We start from the raw sequence: 25,406 nt of genomic DNA, 5'->3' as shown, positions 1-25,406 counted from the left end.
TAACCCATCTCTATTCCACAGCGGATCTTTTGTTGTCATCTATTATTATGACAAGCGGTAGACAGCAGTGAATGGACACCAATACGGCTTATATCTAATGTAGAATTTCGATATGTATATGTGTTTTAAAAATCTACATTTAACCAATTGACTTTCAGTTTACCCTCAGTTAAAACTCTCCCACTGCTATCAAAGTACACTTTTTTGAGAAATAACTATGAAGATGACAATTCATACACTTCACACAAGGGAAGATTTATTGTTTAAAAATTACCTTTCAGGACTTTCCAGATGATATTCTGAATGCGTGTATTTTCCAAATTAAGCCCTCTCCTTCGGTGATTAAAGCATGAAATTCCTAGGTGGTCAAGTGGTCTTCTTTCGAAGAGAAAGCGAACTGTGGTTTCCTAATTAGCCACTCGCCACACTTGCGTGTGGGTGGCGTAAAATTTCCACAACTCTGTATACAGTAATAATACTGATAGCATTTGATCATGGGATTCCATAGCTGCACGGCTAATTGATGAATATAAATCCAGCTGGACTTTTCAGCAGGGCATGAGTGTGCGTGCACCCTACTTTCCACTGATGGCGCCAACTTTATGTCGCTTTGTGGAACTTGATATGCATGTGAATGAAAAAAAAACAATAGTTTGCACCCAACCGAAGATTTGCACAATTAACGACTCGGGCCAGGCGTAAAAGTTTAATGTACGTGTAGATCTGTACAGCTAGCAAAACCTGGACAACCTATCAAATTCATTTCGAAGCTTAAGTCAGCATTTGAAGTCACAATTGTATACACCTGTGTCTTGTGAATTATGATGCTGAACGAATCTGATTGAACTGAAACCTAGAGACACTGAATTTTGAATGTTTGAGAGTGTTGTACTTGAGGACCGGCATCGTTTAGACATTCCTAAAGAAAACTGTGACTTTTTAAATAAAGCTTGTTAAATTGATATTGCTGAGGAAAGTTCCGAAGTAGCAGGGAACCTCTGAGGAAATTGAGAAGTCCGATTCACGACTCCAAATCTTTGTTAACATTATAAATAGCTTAATTTTGTGAATACACTTAATAACTGAATAACTTCCTTATTTCTGTCGTTAGTTGTTTCTTTCTGAAGCTTTTAAGTTCGTTAAACTGGGGTCAAGGAGCTTGCAGTTAGTGGTGACAGTGTCGATCCTGGTTGATTTGATTTGGCGATCATTTCAACATCTGAAGGTCGCCAAGCAGTCATAACAAAGGCTTCAAGTGTTGTGATTTGGGACTTTCACACAAAGTGACAAAACTTTGAGCCTTTTTTTGGGGGGGGGGGTGCTCTGGGTAAAGTTTCGGAATGAAAGGACTTTTCTTCCGGTCGGGGATGTGGATTACTTTGAGAATATGCAGTGGCTCTGACTCCATGCAAGCGTATTTCAAGGCTTTGGCCTATCAGACCAGTGGCACTGGTACATGTACTGGCTGCATCAGTGGAGCAGAAGAAAGGCAGCCTATTATGCCTGTTGTGGTAGGCATTATTGTGGGTAAATTAGGAGAAGCAACTTTTGCAGCAGGGAGCCAATCCGAAGGGAAAAGCGTGACAAGGACTGTCCTGGATTCGTACCACTGACACCCTGTGTTACCCATTTTTATTCCCAAGGGCCCACCCGTTTCGCAACTTTGGTGCCTATTATAATACACTGCCAGCACGCTTCATGCGTCGGTATTTTGCTGTAATATCCTGTAATTATGAACCACGTCAGGTGGTCAGATCGAGTTCTGATGTCGCAGTGCCCATTCCTGGTTCCACTCTCTTCAGCAGAGGAAATAGGAGGAACAGCGGCGCAGATGCGAGGTAAAGTCCGCCCATGACAAAGAAGACGGTCTTGTAGCAACTGGTCACATCAAACAGCCAACCTGTCGAGAGAGGAACCCGACGTGTTTGGATTGGCTCGACTGGTATATCACATGACCAGTATGCCAGAAAGAAACTTGCTATTATAAAGAGTACCATTTTTAACATTTGAATTTATCACTCGACCAGTAAGGCCTGGTATTAATCCTCCATGCCGTAAGTCGGAAGTCTTTGCCTTTGAGTAGTAGCTACAGTTGCTTTCCATAGGTGTTCGTGTTATTCGAGCTGCAGCCATAACATGCATGTGCGTGAACTAACGAATTGAGTCTTTCCATAAGACTTTTTAAGTCTGCCCTTCCTTGCTTTCATTACAGGTTGGATAGCTGGTTCAACATTGGATTCTTTATCGGGCACTTACCTGCTAAAATTGGTCCGAGCAAAGACCCGATACCACCGGCAAAGAAATTGTACAGCCCAATGCAAATCGGGAAACTCCTCAGACCGACATAACGCCGGACGAGGACGTTCCCAATCGCGAATAAGGCTCCGGATGTGAAGCCCTGAGTGAACGATGCCACGGCCAGCGAGGCGTAGCTGTCTACGTTCATCAGGAAGATCGAAGCGCCGGCCGTGGCTATGCAGAGGCCAGCCACGCATTCCGCCGGCACCCTTGAGTTCAGCATCAGCCCGTTGCCAAGGCGACCAAGGAGACTACCGATGCCGGCAATACTGAGCAGGAAGGAGGCGCTAGAGGGCGCCACCTCAATCCCCTCGACCCGTGGAATGGCGAATTGGACAAAGGCCGTGTAAGGCATATGAAATACGAATATTAGGATGCACAGCAGAGTGAAGCGGTAGCTTTTCAGTAGGGTGTCCAAGCCAAGATTGGTGACTGCCCCTTGGCACATCCTGGTGATCCTCCCCTCTCTCATTACGTGTGGGAAGTACGAACGACCCCTCGTCTCGCGGTCGTTGTTCCCATCCTGTGCAGTCTGGCTCACACTGCACTCTTTCCCGGCATCGAACACACCGTCTTCACCCAGACTCGGCACGTCTTCCTCCGCACCTCGAAGGTGATGTAGCTCATCGCCGCTTGGCCCAGGCTCCAGCCTAGACCTGTCCAGCGGGTCGGGAAGACGAAAGAACGCGCAGAGTGGAACCATGTTCGCAGCAAACGCGGAGGTCACCAGCATCGCACCTCTCCATCCGAAGCTATCGAGGAGGAGTTGCACGACCGGTGGGCCAGCCATGATGCCCGTTCCAAACCCGGCGTAGGCGACAGAATTAGCAGCCTTGTAGTGCTTTTTGAAATGTTGGGCAACTGTAACCATGCTCGAGCAGTAGACAAGGCCAGCCCCGGTCCCTAAGTACAGAGAGACGAAGCACACCTCGATCAGGGGGCTTTTTATAAATTGACAACTTGAAGCCGAACTGCCACGGCAGCAGGTCTTGAGGAGACCAGGCAATGGCTCTTGGCTTTCCCGGAATGATTCTGGGAGTTTGGTTAAATATTTCTGAAGAGCAGGAAGCGTCCTTTATTAGACATGTTCAAACATTTGTCGAGGCGATTCGGCAAGAAATAATTGCAATTCCTGGTTTATTTTTTTGAAACTATTTCTGGACATTCTTACAGCATGCACAAGTTTGACAGAGTCATGCCTGGTGTTGAACTTGCCAGAATTATCGGTAAATTATTCTTCACAAAAACCATTACCCGGTTTTATTCTGCACTAAGTCGCAACCAGTACAGACTTCCAATTTGCATTGAGTTCTTCGTTACATATGTTTAATTCAAACAGCGAATTGGACCTAGATTCTCCCGATATCACCAAGACTGTTTAGTCGGGATGGATTGGGTATTGGTGGTAATTATACGGGATGAGATCCTGGACGTGATCGACGTGTAAAGTAAATGCTTGTGTGGAATCAAAATTTGAAACAAAAAATTGTAAAAGGGCATCGTTCAGTTGTTCACAAGCTGAAAACAATGATACGATACAAAGTATCAAAGGGTGGTTTTTCTTCTCTGTGTATCTTCTCAACCTACTTTCATATGGCACCCAAAGGCAAGCAATTTGGTTTCATACTTATTCAGTTTGGAACTTTAACGCCGTAGCTAGCACTAAGTAGTCAAACGAAAAACATGAAAACTCAAGTCCCGTGAAGTTTCCATGTACACCTTCTGACAAGCTACGGCAGATGTGTACAATTATAGTCTCGGTTCAGTTCGTGTCGCAACTTTGCCGTACAGTCCAAACAGCAGGTCACCTTAACAGCGTCTCAAAGTATTGTCAGAAGGCTAGTATATCTGTCCAACGGTCTCAAAGACAACTTCACTGTACCTATAATGGCGGCAGTGATGTACAGATGGACAAGATCGGTGGCCCAGTGGCTACAGAGGAATCCCAATGAGCAAAGGGCACCCCCAAGCATTCCTGAAAATCGGCAGCCATAGCGTTTCGTCAGCACGCCACCCAGTAGACCTAAAAAAAAAACACAAACAAAAAGAGTGGCAAGTTATCGGAGATAAGCTGAGATCCTTTGCTTGATTCCAATTTTGTTAAAATAAATGTCACAAAAGAGTAAAGCGCTGCGGAGTAAATTTCTTCATCACAAGTGGGGGTGATAGATGCCCACGCTTACCAATTGTGCTTTCAATGTATATGCCCTGCATTATTCGGTCAGGTAGCAACCATAAAATATTTGCAGTTTTTACGTTTCAAGCATTATTATAGGAAAAACAGTAGATTTTTTTAAATGTATGTCATTGACAGGCCCTATATTATTTTAATTGTTTTTTATGGAGGCGTTCAAAGTATCTTCAGAAAATTGACCCTGGGTGGCCTTTACATCGAAAAGTAAGTTTGAATGATGAGATGGTTGGCGTACTCCTTTACGCATGCACAAACGACATAGGTCACTGTCAGCCACAGAAAAGTCGAAATGTTTCGTTCCACAAAGTGACCCATCTGTATAGGTCGCAGTTTGCGCTCATAAAATATGACAAAAAATGTAACAAAATGACATATGGGTTTGGCGCCTCATTTTGACCAAGTACTGAAGATTTTTCTCCCAAAAATATCTCATATATTAATGTAACTATCTAACTTTATTAAAATACTGAATCTGTGTCAATAAAAATTAGTATTGTGGGGGAAATGAAAGATCGAAAACGGACCCAACTTCAAACGCGTTTTTCTCGAATTGTCAAAGACTGAGATAGGTCAGATCGTGGTACGACCGACGATATTTAAACGGAATTCAATTTGGGTGTGGAATATACTCACAACAACATAATGTCATGCAAATCACGAGACTCATCACTACTGCTGTGTCCTTGGCGCTGCTATCGAATTCGTTCTTCCAGCTTAGGTAGAGTACACTAGCACACGATACCGGCATTGTCACGAGGGCCGTAGCCAGATGAGCGGCCGCTACGACAACGATGCTCCGCCGACATCCTTCCAGTCTCCGACCCCGGCCACAATCACTCGTGGTCGCTTTCGAATTCATTACGGAGCTACGCCGATTATTCAAACATTCGATCTCAAGCCGAACGGTCAAACGTTTTAGTTCGGAATCGAATATTCGAAGGTGAAATGCACTGAAACACAAAATGGGAAAATTTGTCTTTGATGTTTGAAATTTGAAGGCAGCTGATTGACAAGCTGGTAAACAGGTATGCGGGAATCTAGTACATGTATTAACGAACATTCGAAGGTCAAAATTAATATTTGGATACTGAATTATTCGAGCCGTCTCAGCCCTAATTAATTGGGCTTGTTAGTCACAGAAAAATGTGTAAAAACTTATAAGGTCTGAAATCTTCGGTCCACCCGCTTGCAATTTACAATGACAGGATTTCGGGTCATAGAGTCTGAGTAAACTTTTGTCAATCCTGGCCTGGAGTGGGTTGTTCTTGTTATTTGTAATGTCCTTTTGCTTAGTCCATTCATTTTTATGTTTGTTGAATATCGTCTTACCAGTATCTGTTCTGAATGGTCAAATAAATAAAAATAATAGTAATGATAATTATTATTTATAACAATAATAATAATGCGTTGTGCAGGAACAGGCAAAATAAGAATTTAATGCACAGTACGTTCCGTCGTAAGATTACAAGTAGGCCCAAAGACACTACGAAGGAAATGGTGGCCACGTGCTTTATTCAGTCCAAGATCTTAGGGATGAATCGGCTGGTAGGATATAATAGACAATGCTTAATTACATGGCCACGCTACGTTGCCGGTACCAATTTTGCTGATTTTTATGTCAGTCTACCCAAATTGCCAAGGATGGGTCAGTCTTGTTGTGAGATCATCCTTGGTTCAAAGTAGTCCACAGCTCCAAAAGAAGGTTCTGTTAGTGAAACATTTTTGCCACCCTATGCGTGACAAGCTCAAAGTTGTTGGTTTACCGATAAGTGTCAGGTGACCATACTATGTCAGCCGAACAAAATGTCAGCTGACCATACTCATTTCAGGTAACCATACTATGTCAACTGACCATACTATATAAACTGACTATTTTATGTCAGCTGAGCATACTGTGTCGATGACCCTTGCCAGCCGAACATACTTTATGTCAGCTGACTATAATTATGCCAAGTAACAATACTATGTCAACTGACAATACTATATCAGCTGACCACACAGTGCCAGCTGCGTGGGCGTAAATCACGGGGCTGATGGGATATATATAAAATGTCCCGCACTCTTTGAGGTGGGGGATGGGCTGTTGAAACAACCCGTCACACTTTTTTTCGGGGGTGAGCAAAATATTAAAGATGATTTTAAATAACTTTTTAGACTTCCAGCGACTAAGGTGCGTTCAATAATCAATAATCGTTCAATAATCAATATCACTCAAAGAGGGAAAACAATTAAAAAGCCATAAAAATCTGAATATATGTTACAATTGTACGTCAATATCATGAACATCGATCTCAGTATGTAGTCATGTGTCACCCCCGGCGCTTTTCAAAAGTTTATGGCTGGGCAAGTCATACCCTCCCACCTTTCCCCATTCCCCATATTTTCGGCACTGATTTACGCCACTGGTAAGCTGACCATGTATCAGCTGACCATACTATGTCAGCTGACCATGCAAAGGCCTACTGTGTCAGCTGACCATATCATTTAACAAGGCTTGGACTCCCTCCCTGGAAAGTGTGCATTTTAAACATGGGAATTGTGGTTTTGGAGGGTATTTTTTGATGGCAAATGTACACATAAACATACGCACGTATACTTCAGCTCCTACAATACGCGTGCTATAATTAGCCTTCACGGACCGAGAAGTACATCTGCACTGTGCGTCACGTAAGTTTGGTCTCAATAGACTGTGCGCGCATTTAGTTTGTGTATGGTTGTGGGCCTGAAAACTGATATTGTAGCAGATGACGCATATCGGTGGTGACCCATGTGAGGGATTTGTCCTGCCATTTCCCTCGAAGAACTCGTGTGTGAATAAATCGCCAAGAATCTATCAAATGGTGAGATTAAAAAGCTTCCGATAAGAAAGCTTTCCAGAAAATAATCCAAGAAGTGAAAATGTTAATTTTAAGAAAAAAGATAATTACGAAAAAATATCTCCTTTTTTTACCTAACTTTGTGCTTCATTTTCACAATTTTTGCCAGGTTTACCTTTAAATAACATGAAAGACTAGTAACTCTTATGATCAAGAAAGACTAAAAAAAAGAAAAAGCACACCGGATGAGTGGGCACGTTGCGGCAACGTGCTAATTATCTGGTGCGTTCGTCCGGAAATCCGAGCACGCCGGAAAAATGAGACGGTTACACAGGTATGTCCATATAGCCACAGCGCAGCGCATCCTTGCTACGCGCCGCCTGTTTCAAAACCATACGCCGCCTTTGTACCCCATGGTCATCGCCGTAATTTTTAGTGGTATAATCTGAATCTTTACATCGTTGTGTACTACAGTATATAGGAAGTTGAATATTCATGCCATCGTTGGGGCTTGGTATGATCTGACAACATCAAATTTAATGCTTGTGTAGTTGCTTTTATTAGGCTGTGTACCTGAACTGTTCATACGCAGTTTGCCCTTATCGAACGCTCTATTCTGGACTTATTTTGGGAATAAATAGCCAAGTTGTTCATAAGATTTTGTGTTTTATTTGAAACATTATTATTACAGAATTTACACAAAAGGGTATTTTATGATCTCGTGATCACTCCTTGTGATGAAACAGCGCATTTTGTTTTCGTGAAATAAACTGAAATAAGCGTTAAGCAGTGAAAATTGTACCACGGACTGAACTACCCGTAAAGAAATCATGTCAACATTTGATCATGTTTTTAAACGTTGCCGACTAAACTTTAACACATATCGATTCCTTTGGGGAACTAATCCTACGAGAGTTCACTTCCTGCTGCACGTCAATGGAAAAACTGCCAAAAAACGGACCTATTTGTATCTTTCGTCATTATAGGAATAATTTTCACAATATCTCTTAGTTTTTGAAGGAGCACGAAGCTAAGATACTATATTTTCAGAAAATAAACATTAAAGTGAAATTTTTTAATCATTTAGGCCTGCTGATTTCATGGCAAATGTCACATTTATCGTCAAAATCGGGCTTATTTCCAGTGTTAAACCCCTTTTTGGTATGCAACTCCTAAGTTTAACTCGTCGTATTATTTAACAGCGCCACCGTATGGCCTAATTCCAAAAAGCGTTTCTTATGCAAGCTTTTGCCTGGCAAATAAGAATCATTGTGACTGGTTCAAGAAAACATTCGCGTTTCTTTCTTTAAAAAAGACATACCCATCTAAACTGGGCGTTACTTGTGGCTCGACTGGCAATGACTAGTCGTGCATGGGCGCACACGCGCCTACATGTACACGCTGTAAACAGGATGTACATGACAGCCCCGGGAAGTAGCTCTCCACAGAGCAAGGGGAATTCAAGGTCATCTGTGCATAGCAGCTTCAACCATGCCTTTTGATGGGGTCCTTTTGGCACAAACGGTTTCCATATGGGTTTGAAAAAATAGGTTTTTTTTTTATTTTTCGTATCAAATATGCACTGTTTTACTACGTCTAAAACGTTCTTTTTCTCATGAAGGTGTCCCTGCGGGAATATCATCAAGAGAGACAAACCCAACTAGAAGTTCATGAGGAGTGGGAAACATTATTGCAGTTCGCAAACAATATTCTGCTGCGAAAACTCTTATGATTTGTGCATAGCGCATCCTTCCTCTTCCGGAACGAATTTTTTTTTACTTTATCGACAGACCTGCAAAAACTTTACTACGCTGCATCCAAGTATGTCTTAGGACAATTTATACATAACTGTAATAATGATATTAAATAACAATGATGATAATGTAGTGATTGGGGTTGGTTGACAGGATCCAGGGGGGGGGGGGTAAAGGTGATGTACCTCTGCAGGGGGACTTCTAGTAAGGACACGAACACTTCAATGTTTGGTAGATTCCTTTTTTAGTTTTGCACCTCAGGTAACCCGATAAGAAAAACGTGGAAATATAACAGTGACAATAAATCAGCGAGTCTTTGTTTCATGTTACAACTGAAATAAAATAGCAAAATTTAGTCTAAAATAATCCCTAATAATAGATATATAATGAGCCAACAACTCACCCTATCACACTGATGATGCCGTAGCTGATGCATTAGACTTACAAAATCCTACCACAGTAAAATTCGAAAACTGAAGCTCCCAGCCGATAGTATCTGATATATCTGACAATGAGCTCCTTGCAGCGTCCCTAGCATTAGAGGAAAAAGTCATCCAAACGAACCAATTTGAGAAGAAGAAATAGCACAAATGAGTACAAGAATGTAAGCATTCCCCTAGAAAAACAATACATTTAAAAAAATGAAGGTGTCTTAAAATTCTACCCCGCCAAAAATGGTTACCAACCGAACAATTTAAGAAAATAAGTACTTATTCTTGTTCCGAATTGTAAACACATTGAAAAACCTGTCAGGTTAACAATTTTGTCGAGACGTTTGGTGTTATGTAGGGTATATTGTGCATAACTGATGGGTTGGTGACATTGTGCACAGTGCAGGGTCACTCGGTGTGCAAAATGCATGTTAGTTCCAACTGTTTTTTTAGACTTTACTTACATGAACCCTGAACTAATAGGTTGTGCCATGTATTTTGACACTTTATCGAGGGAAGTTGGCTCTTTTCTAAGATTATTCAGTTTATGGCCATTTTTGGTTGGGTACAATAGTAAAATCTTTCCTAGACCACTTATTTTGCTTTTGCCAGAAACGTTCATTAATTTGTGTTTTGCGTATAAAGGTTCCTTCGGTACGATTTCTAGTTTCATCTGTCCCATTTGGCAAAACAACTCGAGAGTACAGAGTTTGTGCAAAGGTCAAGATTGCGCTGAACATATGTAATATTTGGACCCAAAAGTTACTCTCTAGTTTCTTTTTCAGACTTTCGGATAACACTATGAAGAAGATTAAGTGCGCGTTAGGACTCTATCGGCAATGGCAAGGTCAGCGCAACCAGCGAGCCATCAACTGCCCAACACTGAACATAGGTTCTATCAATATTCTTCTTGAGGAATAATCAAGGATGAGCTTCATTATTCTAGCGCAAGATTTCTGTGCGAGGTGAACAAATAAAACGGAGAGAAATTTCCAGGACCAACACTTCACGAAGTCGTGATTTGTCTTCAGCCTACAAATTCCTGCAAGATCCTGACTTCTTACAGATCAAGAATACACTGGATGGACTTTACGAAGGATCGTGCCAAGGAGGGTTTGGGGAATCGACGTAAGCAAGCTGAGGTCATAACCTTGGGGGAGGAGGAACTAATGTGGTCAGCTGGCGTTCTAGGAAGCGATAACCTGACCAAGTTGTTGAACACACTGATTTACCTCATTGGATTAAACTTTGCACTACGCGGGGGTCAAGAACACAGGAGTCCACTACACCACAATTCGCAGCTTTCTGTTCACACAGACGGGGACGGTGGGAAGTTTCTTTGATACTTTGAAGATGTATCCAAGAAAAACCAAGGAGGGCTAAAACACCGCAAAATTAAGTCCAAAGTTGTTGAGGCTCGTGAAAACAAAGCCAATCCGTCTCGCTGCATTGTGAGACTGTATGAAAAGTATCTTCAGCATTGTCCAGCTGACCGAGCAACAGACACCTGCTACCTTAGACCTCTGGCTGATCCTAAAGGCGATGTGTGGTACATTGCACAGCAACTGGGGTGTCATAAACTTTCCTCTGCCGTGTCAGATTTGTGCAAAAGTGCAGGTGTTCTGGGACATCACATAAACCACTCCCTCCGCACAATTAAGTGCGGCAACTTGAGTGTACGACAACGAGGTAGACACAGGTCCAACGCAGTAAATTTAAACATCTAAGACCTGCTGTTTATGTCATGTATTTTGGTTAAAAATGCATGATTTGCATGTATTGATAAACCGTACAACATAAAATTAGGTGAGTTTAAGAAATACACGATTTTACTAATTCTGCCTCGCATCAAAATTACTGCTTACAAATCAGCTGGAGCTTTGAAACATAAAGACATGAGACTTGTCAAGCTTGTTTATAGTTTGGGTACAATGCACCTTGAAACAAATGGTACGTTTACATAAAATAATATTATTGGTACAAAAACCAGTTTTGTAACGTTTTAAGAATGATTGTCAGTGAACAGTCCTCCAAAAATAAGTAACCAAAAATTCCATTATTTTGCAGGATGGAGTGGTGGAGATGTTGCCCTTCAAAATAATGGAGAGGTGGTGTCTCCATCGCTCCATTCGTACAAAATAATGTAACGGCCAAACAATACGGTAACTTCACGGGTGGAGGTTAAAGATCGAGTACGTCAAAAGTCATACAACGTGAACTCACGTTGTACATGTACGCCCACCCCTACATCCAGTGTGTGCGTTCGTGTTCATGTACAGTGTACATGTACACCCATGCACATCGTGCATACGTACGTGTGTTCGCCCCGATCAACTGCGGATTTCCTACGCAAGGTTTCACTTGAAATTACAAAGTTAATAACGAGTGTTTGAACTAGACAATAAGACTAGACATATCCACGGTCTCCAGGGAGACAGTTAGCTTACCCCAAAGTGGGTGGTTCACCGAAAGTAGCTTAGTTTTGAGGAGTTATTCGCAGAGCCAAAAACGACAGACACTGTTGAGCTTCCCATTGACTTGCCACAGCCTGGCTAGGCTAGGCCCTACTGCCAGCCAATCTACCACCTGACCAATCTACATGCTGCCACAGGCAACGAGTTCGTTTAGTTGGCGAACACAATCTTTATTAATCTCAACCTTCTGGTGCTTTCTGGAATGATAGATCAATTAAACAAAAGAAAAAACAAGACCACATTGGCAATATCTCAATTTTGACAGGGAGAAGTTGTTGATGGGATGCAACTAAAATAGTCAAGTCACTGAAGCATAAGCTCTTTCACATCTTGTAGGTGCATATCGGCTAGACGGTAGCAGGCTAGTAAATAGGCCTTAAAATTAAGTTGCCTACGGGGACCGAACCACAATTTGTAGGATGTCAAATTCTCTGTTATCTTTAAGTACTTCGTGGCACGTGGACTGGACAGTTTGTAAAGGAGGATGAAATCAATTCTGAAAGTTTTGGACAAAACGAAGTCCTCCAAATCGCTCTATTTTTTTAATGGAGTGTAAGCATCAACTAGCCACATGACTGTTTTAAGGGGGTGATTAGAGAAATAGGCCTACATGTACCTGCAAAACTCCTCGGTTACTAAAGCAACTAAAATTGAAAGGAAAAAGAAAGGTAAGGAAGTGAGCTTCAATTTGATATTTGTCTTGAGCACACGAAAAAGTTATTAGTATTTTTCCAGATTTTTTATAAGTGGGGAGATCACGTACTGTTGTCAATGGCAGCTTAGTTACTGGTCTGCACCCATAAGCCCTGTGTGTCGAGCGTCGACGGAAAGTCGAGGTGCGCCACGTTCTATAACATACAAAAAAAAATAATATAGCAGCTAGTACGTACCGTGAAGGTACCTGTACAGGGTTATGGATCGTATTGTACATGTACTGTACAATATGTACGTCTTGAGTGTGCAGTGTACGCAACTGACCAGTGATCTTGCCAAATTAGGTAGCGCCACACCTAATAGCACCACTGTACGCCTGTACTGCATTGCACTGCTGCGAGCTGTGCACTTGAATTTCTGCGGTGAGTCCTGTACACGTAAAGTTCGGCAGAGAACTGATGTGAAAAAAAATACGAGGCCATATGCTTTCCTCGATGATTACATAGGACATGGACATCATCTGCAAGACTTGGTTTCTACTGATCACTACCATGACCTTTTTCGGAGGCGGGGGTTTTAGCAACACAGCGCAGCGTACGTCATATCGCTCGTCCTGTTGGTTTCAGTCCAGTCACATAGCTGAGACGGTCGTGCGATAAAAAACAAGATTCCCCCATCTTCAGAAATGGACAAACTGACACAGGGAGCTAGTTCAGCCATAACTAGCCTTGCGTGAAGGCCTTCGTGGCTGTTTTTGTGTGACTGCAAAGCGACTGGATAGGAGACCAGGCGAGTGGCGCAGCCACGGGGCTTTTTCCAACTTGATTTTGAGGTTTTTGAGGTGAATTATTCATAAGCTTTCTGATATGAATTATTCATAAATTTCATGTAAATAGTTGAAGCAGATGAGTCTCCGAAATAAACGGCATCAACTCCAAAGCTTACGCAATGTCCCATCTGGTTTTTCACGAGGGCAATAAGTGGTGAGATGACAACTATGATGCTTGTTGGTGGGGGATGGTGCTGACGTTGGAGTAACACTAGCAAGTAAGGCCAAATGGTCAAAGCAAAACGGTAGTGCTTGAAATATGGAACTCTTACCATATCCCGTGGGTAAAGAGACGAAAACGTCGCGCCCGCGTACAGATTCTTCAGTAGCCTAACGATGCAACGGTTTATGCTCGGCAAGGTGAAATTTTTCCACAGATTATTCTAAAGAACTGTCCAAATACTGCCCAGACAACTGTTCTGGACTCACGGCTACCGACACCGTTGACACGCTCGCCATCTTTTGTATACTTTCAATTTGCATAATAGGTTAATGGTGCTGACCCCTCGCTTATGATTGGTTCGGATTTTCGCTACCGCAATGGGGTAGCAAAAATGGAAATACAAAGAAAAACATAAGAAATGCTTGACAAGTTTTCGTGCTGAGCCGCTCGTTTATGTGGTCTCCTCTCCAGTCGCTTTGCGGTTACACACACACACAGCCACGAAGGCCTTGACGAAATGCTAAGCCATAAGCCGCCTCAAATGCACCGCGTGATGCACACAAAGTGTACGGTACACTTTTACAGTGGAACTTACAGACAACCAAGAAATGGATTCGGGACGACAAACGAAGAAAAAGTGCAAGAGCTCGAAAACGTCGTTTAAGATTACAGGTGCAGTACTCTCCTGCCTTTGCATCGTGAACAATGCCTCACCTCCTACTGTCATGTGTTGTCGAGGAATCTGCCAGCGCACATTTCGAATTCCCAAAGACGGCAAGTTTTTGGATGCAAGTGATCCCTCATACCTAAGTTCTCGGCACAAATTTACCCCATCGAATGTGCGACTCAGTCTTACATTATGTTTAGTATTGTGTTTATTGGCTCCAAAGTTTAAAATCCATAAATGGGCAAATGTGCGGTTAAAACTGATACACACATACGGCAAATGTGATCAAAATTAGTTGGGCACATCTACTGAGAATCTAAACATAATTATACGTGTAACTCTATTTCGATGCAAACTATAATTACAGAGATGTGAATATAAAATTTATTGTAAAGCTTTATGAAATGGCCCAGTGGGCATTGTAAACAGAAGTTTTAAATCATTCGATGGCCCAACCTTCTTAGTCTCTTTAGTTGGACCGATTCGAATATTATGTCACGTGAAGGTCGGTTCATACCAAAGATCGCATAGCGCCGAAGGTGCAAGATGGATAACTCTGTCCAAAAGGTGTAATTATCGTGAGCGCCATTTGAGCAAGCGATACGCCTGCGCAGTTCACGGTAATGCTTAGGCGCACTAGGTGTACGTGCCTGCCGCGGCGCCTGCGCCTGTGCATTAGTCTGTGTCCGGCAACGTGGCACTGGGTAGTTCGAGTCTTCCCAGTTTTGCGTGGACAATGTTTGGTAAAATTTAAGTTAAATGTATTTACAGAAAGCTACTTCAGGCATACTAAAGTTGTTGGCGTCGACCCTGTACAATGGTTTGCAGTGGAGACCTTATCTACTTCTGCATATGCCGCCAAGCAGTCACAACAAAAGCTTCAAGTGTAGCCGTGATTTTGGTACCTCCACACCAACTGACAAAGATGGAAGCTTCTTGTGAGGGGGGATGTTGCTCTGGGTGAAGTGTAGGAATGAAAGGGCCAGCTGTTTCCCGGTTGGGGATGCGGCTTGCTTTGAGGATTTTGCATTGGTTCCAAATCCCATCAAGAGCATTCCAAATTTCTTTGACTTTGTATCAGACCAGGCAGCACCGGTACATGTACCGGCTAAACCTGTGGTGGCGCGGGTGAGTCTGTCATGTTGACTTCCTAGCTGTTATGCACATGTCGACTTTTGATGTGCAAAAGTTTGCCTCTGGGTGGATATTACGTTAGGTACATTAGGAGAATGATCTTTTCCAACAGGAAACAAATCTGACGGGGAAAAGAGGCACGAAAAGACTCTTCGGGCTTCGAGCAACTGAAATCCTATGCGCTATACCAACGACTCCGCGCTATACAAGCTCGACCGGCTTCTCTTTACTTGACCTTTGTGCTTGTGGGCCAACGTAATGCTGCTGAAGCCGTTTTGCAATATGGGTGCCTATTAAAATATATCGCTGGCATGCTTCGCCCGTGGGCACTTTGATGTAAGACCCTCGTTTACGAACCGGGGTGGGTGCCCAGATCTGGTGCTGATGTCGCAGTGCCCACCCCAGGCTCCACCCTCTTCAGCAGAGGAAACAGGAGAAACTGCGGCGCCGTTGCCAGGTAAACTCCGCCCATGAAATAGAAGACGATCTCATAGGAACTGGTCACATCAAGCAGCCAACCTGTCAAGAGAGGAAACCAAGCGTGTTTGGATCAGCTCCGTGTATCACAATTACTAGTATGCTAGAAAGGAACTTGCTAATTTACAATGGTACAATTTATCATTTGATGCGCTTAACCATTGGTGAAGTAACGCTTTGTAGCCTATACAAATGATTCATAGCTGTAGCCGGAAGTGGCCATCCATCCCAACTTCTATTGGGGCTGGACAGCCTGCTCTTGAGATTCTTCCTGGCCAACCTACCTGCTATAAATGGTCCGAGCAAAGACCCGATACCACCAGCAAAGGCATTGTACAGCCCAATGCAAATTGGGAAACTCCTCAGACCGACATAACGCCGGACGAGGACGTTCCCAATCGTAAATAAGGCCCCGCATGTGAAGCCCTGGGTGAATGACGCCACGGCCAGCGAGGCGTAGCTGTCTACGTTCATCAAGAAAATCGAGGCGCCGGCCGTGACCACGCAGAGGCCAGCAACGCATTCCACCGACATCCTCGAGACCAGCATCAGCCCGTTGCCAAGGCGACCCAGGAGGCTACCGATGCCGGCGATACTGAGTAGGAACGCAGCGCTAGAGGGCTCCACCCCTATCCCCTCGGCCCGTGGAATGGCGAATTGAACAAAGGCCATGTAAGCTAGGGTGATTTCGAATTCCACGATGCACAGCAATGTGAAGCGGTAGCTTTTTAGTAACGTGTCCAGACCAAGACCGGTGACTGCCCCTTGGCACATCCTGGTGATCCTCCCCTCTCTCATTATGTGTGGGAAGTACGAACGCCCCGTCGTCTCGCGGTCGTTGTTCCCATCCTGTGCAGTCAGGCTCACACTGCACTCTTTCCCGGCATCGGACACACCATCTTCACCAAGACTCGGCACGTCTTCCTCCGCACCTCGACGGTGATGTAGCTCATCGCCACGTGGCCCAGGCTCCAGCCTAGACCTGTCCAGTGGGTCGGGAGGACGAAAGAACGCGCAGAGTGGGACCATGTTCGCGGCAAAAGCAGAGGTCACCAGCATCGCACCTCTCCATCCGAAGCTACCGAGGAGGAGTTGCACGACCGGCGGGGCAGCCATAGAGCCCGTTCCAAACCCAGCATAGGCGACAGAGTTCGCTGCCTTGTAGTGCTTATTGAAATGTTGGGCAACTGCAACCATTGTGGAGTTGTAGACGAGGCCAGCCCCGATCCCTACAAAGAGACGAACAGGTTTGTGTAAACAAGAGATTATGGAAAAGCTCGGAGCGTGAAACCAATATGCCTCATTGTGAAATTAAAAAAAAAATGGGTAAAGGAAGTTGTTTCGAATTGATGACTGGTTGAAAAATAGGTGCTCATAAAAAGTACCAAAGCAAATATTTTTCCATTCTGGGTTTCTTCAACTAACCCCATGTTGGCATCCCAAGGCAAGCGACTTGTGATATACTGCAAACTCTTTCAAAAGCCCTGACCCAAAACAGGCAAGCAAGGAAGCAAACAAACAGACAGACAACAGAGAGCTCAACAGCCCGATGGACAAATGAATAAAGGAGGAAACCAAATCAAGTAAGTCCGGCGCAGGCTCGATACCTTTTGGAAAGCTAATGGAAAAGGTGCATCTTGCTTAGTTCGTCTCGCGACTTTGCCGTACTACTGTCTACCCAGCAACCCACGTTTACGGCGTCTCCGAAGGCTACAGTATGTCCGATTATCTCAATGACAACTTCACTGTACCTAAAATGGCGGCAGCGATGTACAGATAGACGAGATTGCTGGCCCAGTGGCCGCAGAGGAACCCCAATGAGCAAAGGGCGCCCCCAAGCATCCCTGAAAATCGGCAGCCGTAACGTTTCGTCAGCACGCCGCCCGGTAGACCTGAAAAACATAATACAGCATTTAATACACAATTAATAATCCAACAGGAACAAAATTGCGATTCTTTGCTTTAGTATTCCATCATTAAAAATAATTGTTGAAAACTGTCAGAGCGCATCAGCATATCAACTTCATTACAGACTGGACTGATATAGGCCCTTTCACAAAATTATACTCCCGACCAAAATGGTCTGTGGAGAAAAATAAAAAATAAAAGAGCAACCGGTTCGGCAAAAATTAGTTCAATCGCTTTACAGCTATGAAATCTCAGCCAACTTGGTAATGAAGAAAAAATTAAGCCAACATTTTCCCTACTCTGAAAAATCGATTTCCTGCGGTTTGTAAAATAAGGAAGAATCGTCTGTCCCGAACGAAAACAGGGAGGTAAACATCCTACTCAAACTCAGTCATCTTCAAATTTTAAAACCGTGCTCATTTTTTTTTGTCGCTGGCGTTCTTAAATTTGTTGGAGTTAGTTATAAAAACGACAGACTTGATAAAATGAAAAACAAAGTTCTGTTCAGATGAGACTACGATTCACGAAAACGACTACTTTCCTCCTTCTCATTGTACAGTACATGTATGTGCAAACAATTAACCAGTTCCGTATCGGAAAAAAAGTCATTCGGGAACAAAGCACACGAGCTGCCCGTGAGCGCTGTGCTATGACTGGGTAGGCTTCGCACTCGACTCCAATTATCTCTGACGCACTTGTAAATACTAAGGGCATGCGCTGTTAAAATACAAAACTGGCTCATTCATTCCGTCAATGCAATATACTCACAACAAAACAACGACAAGCACCCCATGACACTCATCACCACAGCTGTGTCCTTGGCGCTGCTTTCGAATTCGTCCCTCCAATTCAGGTAGAGTACGCTAGCACACGGTACTTGCATTATGGTGAGGGCCGTAGCCAGATGAGCGGCCGCTACGACAACGATACCCCGCCGACATCGTGGCAGTCCCCAACCACGGCCACAACCGCTGGAGGTCGCTTTCGAATGCATTACGGAGCTGCGCCGAATATTAAGTCGAACCTTTGATCGAAAATCAAAAGCCCATGATGTTTAATTTGGAGTCGAATATTCAAAGGCGAAAAGCGCTGAAACATAATGGTTTTAAATTCATTTTTTTAAAGGCTGCAGCAACATAACCCCATTTCTAAAGCCTTGTCGGGGTGTTGCGATAAACATAAAGGCAGCTAACTGATAACAAGCTGAACAGGGCCGAGACAGGTCTGCTCCCGCTCACCGATCGACCCTGGTCTTACAACCTCCCGCTTACAGCTGACGCATGGAACGATTGACTGGTAAACGAGGGAACATTTTGATGTTGGCTGAGACCAGACAGTAGGCTACATTAGACCACTTTTAAGTCTTTGAAGACGTAAAATATACGTACCTCGCTGCAGTTCCATTGGCTCATCCCTGCACACTGCTTGAGTACGCGTCCACCCACTTGCCACAGTTACATTAACAATGGCGGGTCACGGCGAAGTCGAAAGGTCATAGTACGCGCCCATCACTAACTTTAACAGGATGATTTCGCTGAGCAAAATGCACGAGTTTCATTACAAACCTCACAGGATTTTGAAGTGCCGTACTCCGTGTGCTCGAGACAAAAATTGAGTCATATGTGCCACTTGCAAAACAGCAAAGGCCTAGATCAATTACGGAGGAATACCAGACGAAATTGTGCGATACGTGTACATAAAACGTGTCTTTCTCCAGTGGTACTGTTCTGCGTCTGTTAATTAGGTAACACACCGTGATTAAGAAATATTAATGCGCCATTTTGAAACACTGGGTATCTCAGACACACTTGAAAAGTAATGAGTCTTATACGGATGTACATCTGAGGCCCTTTGCCCATTAAATCGGATAAAAACGTTCCCATATCTTCGTGGTAAAGGAAGTGAAAAATGGGTTGGAACCGCAGGACTACCAAGTCTCGCCACTGCCGCAGCCAAGGTCAGTTTTTGACTTAATTAATACATTTTTGGCTGACCTGTGCCGGGAAAAAATGCGCGCTGCGCCGGTATGAACGGTAGGTTCGATTTTCACAAAATTACAGTCCGAATGACCGCAAAGCGGTACTCTAAAAGTCTTAAAAGCTCAAATGCTGAAAAATAAATGTACAGCGGAGATATTGAAAAAAATGTCGGGGGGTGGGCCTGATTCCCTCCCGGCTCTTTTGGTTAAAGGCTGGTGTTGTTTATGCTGTTTTCTAATACAAGTCACACACGCCAATTGGCGCCGGAAAGGCTAATCCTAATACGTCGGGTAATGTTCCGACTGCCTAGTGGTATGCTTATGTACTCCAGGAGATAAATAGTCAATATTTGTTTATAACACCTCTTTAAAATGATGGTTGTAGCAAACTTATTCATTCCAACTACATAGGACCGGTACTTCTATTGAGATAAGAACATAGCTGAAATTTTATCAGCATTTATCTGCATCAACAACCTGTACTTTAGGCTGTAGTGCTAGCACTTTGGAATGCGCTAATGCGCAGCGCGCACATCAGTGTTTTGGGACTATGATTTCGACACAAATGAGAATAGTTTTCTGGTTGCGTTGCTATGAGTATTATATTATTTTTCGTTTGGCCATGCACAAGAAGACAGCTAAAATAGTGAATGCCACGTGACTGGCTCTCGCCCAATCAAGATACAGAACATATGGATTTGATGTTCACAGACCCATCCAATAAGCCACACCCCATGGTATTTCGACCAATCAATGGCTGTGATATTCTTACTTTGTTGGACCGCATAAATGAAAGCAACACAACGGACGTGTTACTCTAGAATACCTTCATTTAATGGTTCGCACCGATGAAGGCACAAAATGGTTAGGAAATTAGCTGTTAACTAACTACAGTAATACACCAAGGGCAAAATGTGATCCAACTGTGATTGGCACAGAAAATCTAAACATGCAACTACAAACACCTAGGACCTATGTGTGCTATGCACTAATTCTCAATGTGACTTTCAGGATGCGAACGTAAAAGGGTGTAAAGGTTCAGATGGCAAGTTGCATCGTGATTTTGAGACGTTGAAGCTTTTTCGGGGGGGGTCTCTTTGTGAGGCGCTGGAATGGCAGGGCAGATTCTGGGCGAGGATGCAGCATTGCAGCTTGCTTTGAGAATAATTTCAGAAATAAGTAACGACCATCTAATGAAAAAAATGAAATAGGGATCTTTTCAGCCTTTGAGTTTTCAATTCAAAATAAACGTGTTTATCACAGGCTCCCAAGGCCCTCTATTAACCACAAGGTGCAACCGCATCGCCTTCACATGTTTTCAAAGTCTATACAGACCAGTCTTGGAGTACGATTCGCGAGCATAGCACTGTACTGATCATATATTTCTTTCAACAGCAGTGAAAAAGTTGCAACAGTAATCTAATCCGGTTATCACGCCAATCTGTGTTAAATCATTTATCAATTTGGAAGACAGGACAATTCAGCGACTACTTGTTACTGCCTTGTCTACTTTGCGTGGTGCCGGTGTATATTTCATGCAAAAGTTTATCAGTCAAAATTGACCGCTGCTTGACAATCTGACCCTATTTTGCCCCTGCTTGGAGATAACGTTTCTTTTTTTCGCCAAAGAGTACTGAGTGAGTGAACTATTCGTGATTAGTATATGTAAAGGAAGCTCCAGATGCCACTCCAACGAAATCGGCGCCTCGTCGCTGCGGCAAGTCTGGAGGCTGTTAATCATCTGCATTTATGGCACTGTCAAGTGCTCTTCCAGCTCCGTAGCCCATGGCAGCCGCTGCCGCTAATCCCTTGGCGCCCAGCCCGACGACCCCCACGGACTGGCAGGTGGCGATGATTCCGCCGGCGGCCATGGAGGCCACGCCGCCCCCGTTGGCGATGGCAGCGGCTGACATCAAGCTGGCCGCGGTGGACCCGGCCGCTATTCCCCCGGCGGTGAAGCCGATCATCGGTAGCCCGAATTGCGCCGCCCCTAGGCTGAGTGCCATTACAAGAACCGGTAGAACCATCTTGAATCAAGACTGCTGACACCTGAAGTGGCGAAAAGACGTATACAGTGAAGTATGTCAGATAACGTACGAGCTCCTTCTCTTGAACGATACGTCTCCCTATTTGATACCAACACACAGGAATCTAAAGGCCTATATAGTATAGGATAAACAGACCATCACGAGCCAGGTTGAAACGTACCGAGGGGCACAACTTTTTGCAAATCATGAATCTCATCTTCAACGTTAGGTTGCCAGTAACACGCTTTCTGCATGAGAGTATCGCAGTGTGACGTCACTGTGAACCACAAAGTGCAGTGCACATGAATGGAGTACGCGCGCGTGTTGATTCACTTCTGGCTCTTGGGCAAATCCGTCTCGATCAGAAGCACCCCCCCTCCCTTCGGTTAAAAAGAGCCACGTTGGGCGAGAGTATTCATTTTGCTGGTAGCGATGTGACTGCAACAATTGAGTTTCCTAGTTGTTGGTGAACTAGCGAGGCGCAGTTAGTACCAAAGGGGCCTCCCGGAGGGAAAAAGCGCCCTCTCGTGGTCCAGATCGAGGCCCATGCCTTTTACACACATTTTTTATCGTGCGTTTACGCCATAGTTGTGTTTTTCCCATACGTAGCTGCTAAAACTATGGCTGTCATCAGACCAGAAGTAAAAGACCGGCTTATTAACACTTTGTTAAAACGACACGCAGCTTAAGGGCAATATTTGAACAAATATTTGAGGTCAAATCGACAACCAATCACGGGGGGATTCAGTTTTTATAACCGAATTGGCTGCCCACACATTGTAGGCAAAATTGAAAACAACAGGGTTTGATAAAAGTGTCTGTTGAGCGTGAGGGTTTCCGAGGGAATGGAGGCTACAATTTTCTGAAGAAATTCACAAGCAGCCGCACATTATTATTAACTTAAGGGTTTAATTTTCCGCAATATGAACATTCCGTACACGTAAAATGTTAACGCCATTTTGTATGAGCGCCAACGGGGATGCGTATTGTACTTTGACAAAGGAGACTGCAGGTTTTGCATATGTAGCAGGTGCTTCAGCCAACCAGTAGAATATTCAGCAGAGGAGTGGAGCAAGTTGCCCCCGAGAGACGTTTCCCGTTTGAAATATATATAGAGAGAAAGCGCCAGCATTTTAGAAATGATACTTTTACCCACTATACTACCTCTCTGGGATTATCCGTAAGGATAAAATTACTTTTTTTCAAAAAAAAAAATTCTTCTCGCTCCGTCCCCCTTCACCGACCTGAAACCAAGCAAGAGTTTGCTTGACAACCACGTTTACGAGATGAAATATGGGCCAGATCTAGGGTACCTGGGTCAAACTTTTTCACATCTCAAAAACAGGAGAAATATGAAGAAGTGTACCGCTGATTTTGGAAATTGACTCAAGTACGTTTTTACGTGCTGTCCTGGCACTGGAGGCTCATTCAGCCTCCGGTAAAGAAACGGTATACGACGCAGTTGGCATTAATCGAACTTGGCTGCAGACGATGATGGCACGAGGCTTTCGTGAGCATTGGACACAGTCGGGCTTGAAAACCGTTTCACTGAGCTACGACACGTCGATCAATGATTAAACCTGACCCTCGAAGCCCTGCAACCCTATCTGCCCTGTTGCATTTTTGAAACCCAGTCAGCCGCCATGATCAAGAACTACTCTTGCTTCTCACCTTGAAGAAAACCAAACCAAACCAAACAAAACAAAACAGAAGGAATAGAAGGAACTTACCACAGAGAGGCAATCTTCAAAGAGAAATTTAACGTAGCAATGCAGCAATTTGACACAGCAAACGTAGGAGTGCAGTGGCGTAGGTACTGTGGTCGATCACTGAAAGTGAATGCATGCAATGAAAGTGATGGCAGTTAATTACTGCACATACTCAGTAGAAGCGCGTACAATTGCATGATTCACAACCTCAACCCCGCAGCTTTTGAATAGACTAATTCCTCACGTAAGCACAGTTACACATAACTATAGGCTGGTCCCCTGCCATATCTAATATTTAACGGCTGATCGCAAAACCGAATACGACTGCGCATGTCGTTGATGCCCCGTTCTATTATACAGCGCACTCACAGTTGATAACAGTGATCAAGTTGTCGAAAAGTGAAGAACAAGCCCCATAAAGGAGAAACCTTGTTTTGTTCTGTATAATTTCTTCCAATGACATAATCACCTGCGATACTTCCTAATTTTGTTTTCAATTTTGCGACTGTTTGTAAGTTGTACAACGGTACAGGAAGAACTAAAGGAAAGTTTGCGCATATGCATGAGCACGTGGGAAATCTACACTGAGAAACACTATTTGTACAGAACCAACATCGCAGATATCAAGGGATCTGGTTCATAGGTCGGCCAAGTTTCGGAAATTATCGACCGCAAGGAATTCCTTCTATTTCTATAATGACTGGGTATCGGACGATCCCTCATATTAGTCGGGATCTCCGGGTCTGGGAGCCAAACGAGCATAGACGAAGCCGGAAAGGGGCCCAGTCATGTATGTTTCCTCCATCACAGCCCATTTTGAAAACTTCAGGAAAACTTCAAATCCTTTGTTTTGAGCCTTCAAAAATCACATCAAAACGTAAACAAATTACCGCTGACAAAAAGAGCTTGGCCCAAAATCATTAGTTTTGACCTCCCTGGTATTTCTCCATTTTATTTTCATAAAACACGTTAGGAAAAGGCCTTATCATACCATAAAAAATATTTTATTTCCTAAAAGTGAAAAAAGACGTAAACTTTCATGAAGTGAAACAGTTGTTTCCCTGGCACGATCTTCCCATGGCCCTCATTACGCATGCAAATGATCCTGAAAACGGGACATGCGCAGTTAATAATTTCCTTCTGAAACTACAGCCAGTGTGGCCGACGTGTTTTTTACGAGAATGTCATTGATCCCCTAAGAAAATTGATTCACGAGCTTTTCGATCACCTATGGTGCGATCGCAATACACAACCAGAGTACGAGGTTGTTTTGTGTCACATAGCTGGAAAATCCCGCATGGCGCAATATATGTAGGCCCTATACGCTATAAATAGCACAAGCAACCGTGACGGGGCATTTCCATGCAAGGTCTATTCATGGAGGAAAGAACCCTCCTTCCTCGATGGTCTATTGCAATATCGAGAAATATTAACAAATTTGGAGGTACCTTTATTGATTTGTTGGTAGACTGACATTTAAAGAATAACATAATCACTACAGTTAAGCGTGAAACGGATTTGGTTAGATGTGCTTGAATCCTTGCAATACACGCACACGTTACTCGAGGCTCCCTCTAATGCTTTCATTCAGTCGCGACAAAATAATGTCACAAGGCCAGTGCCTAGGGTAGCTTCAAACAACTTGTTTTGCGTGTGTATTACCGTACACACGATGGCTGGGGAGGCAACTGCAGCCGGCGCCCTATCAACGGGTAGCCTGGGAAATTATTCCTGGTTTTCTGGTTGTTATGAGTATTATTTGCTATGCTTGCTACGGGTATATATAGTTCGTTTGGCCATGCACACGAAGATAGCTAAAACAGTGAACGCCACGTGACCGGCTCTCGGCCAATCAAGATACAGAACATATGGATTTGATGTTTATAGACGCAT

The 25,406-nt window shown here is 43.7% G+C and overlaps 2 protein-coding genes across 3 annotated transcripts; both read right to left on the bottom strand.

Annotated features, from left to right (window-relative positions):
* Positions 1–234: 234 nt before the first annotated feature.
* On the bottom strand, positions 235–12,076 carry LOC110981033 (monocarboxylate transporter 12-like). Of its 2 annotated transcripts, XM_022238184.2 has the most exons (6): positions 11,941–12,076; positions 9,466–9,593; positions 5,126–5,442; positions 4,181–4,321; positions 2,257–3,201; positions 235–1,900 (listed from the first exon to the last, which is right to left on the bottom strand). In XM_022238184.2, exons 3-6 carry the CDS (start codon positions 5,349–5,351, stop codon positions 1,743–1,745), a joined length of 1,470 nt encoding a protein of 489 aa, XP_022093876.2. In that variant the 5' UTR covers positions 5,352–5,442; positions 9,466–9,593; positions 11,941–12,076; the 3' UTR covers positions 235–1,742. The 2 variants fall into 2 exon arrangements, with proteins under 2 accessions (XP_022093876.2, XP_022093877.2); XM_022238185.2 differs by lacking the exon at positions 9,466–9,593 and having other exon boundaries at positions 11,941–12,069.
* Positions 12,077–14,465: 2,389 nt separating this feature from the next.
* LOC110980950 (monocarboxylate transporter 12-like) lies at positions 14,466–23,659 on the bottom strand. The gene is made up of 6 exons (XM_087145320.1): positions 23,535–23,659; positions 19,188–21,826; positions 18,568–18,823; positions 17,643–17,783; positions 16,176–17,120; positions 14,466–15,933 (listed from the first exon to the last, which is right to left on the bottom strand). Exons 2-6 carry the CDS (start codon positions 19,209–19,211, stop codon positions 15,764–15,766), a joined length of 1,536 nt encoding a protein of 511 aa, XP_087001446.1. The 5' UTR covers positions 19,212–21,826; positions 23,535–23,659; the 3' UTR covers positions 14,466–15,763.
* Between the last annotated feature and the right edge of the window lie 1,747 nt (positions 23,660–25,406).

This window comes from Acanthaster planci, linkage group LG14 (genome assembly GCF_054643075.1).
Source record: "Acanthaster planci isolate LZ-2023a linkage group LG14, COTS_SCS, whole genome shotgun sequence".
In the NCBI taxonomy this organism is placed as follows: Eukaryota; Metazoa; Echinodermata; class Asteroidea; order Valvatida; family Acanthasteridae; genus Acanthaster; species Acanthaster planci.
The sequence above is the reverse complement of the archived record's forward strand: the minus strand, read 5'-3'. Positions and strand labels throughout refer to the sequence as shown.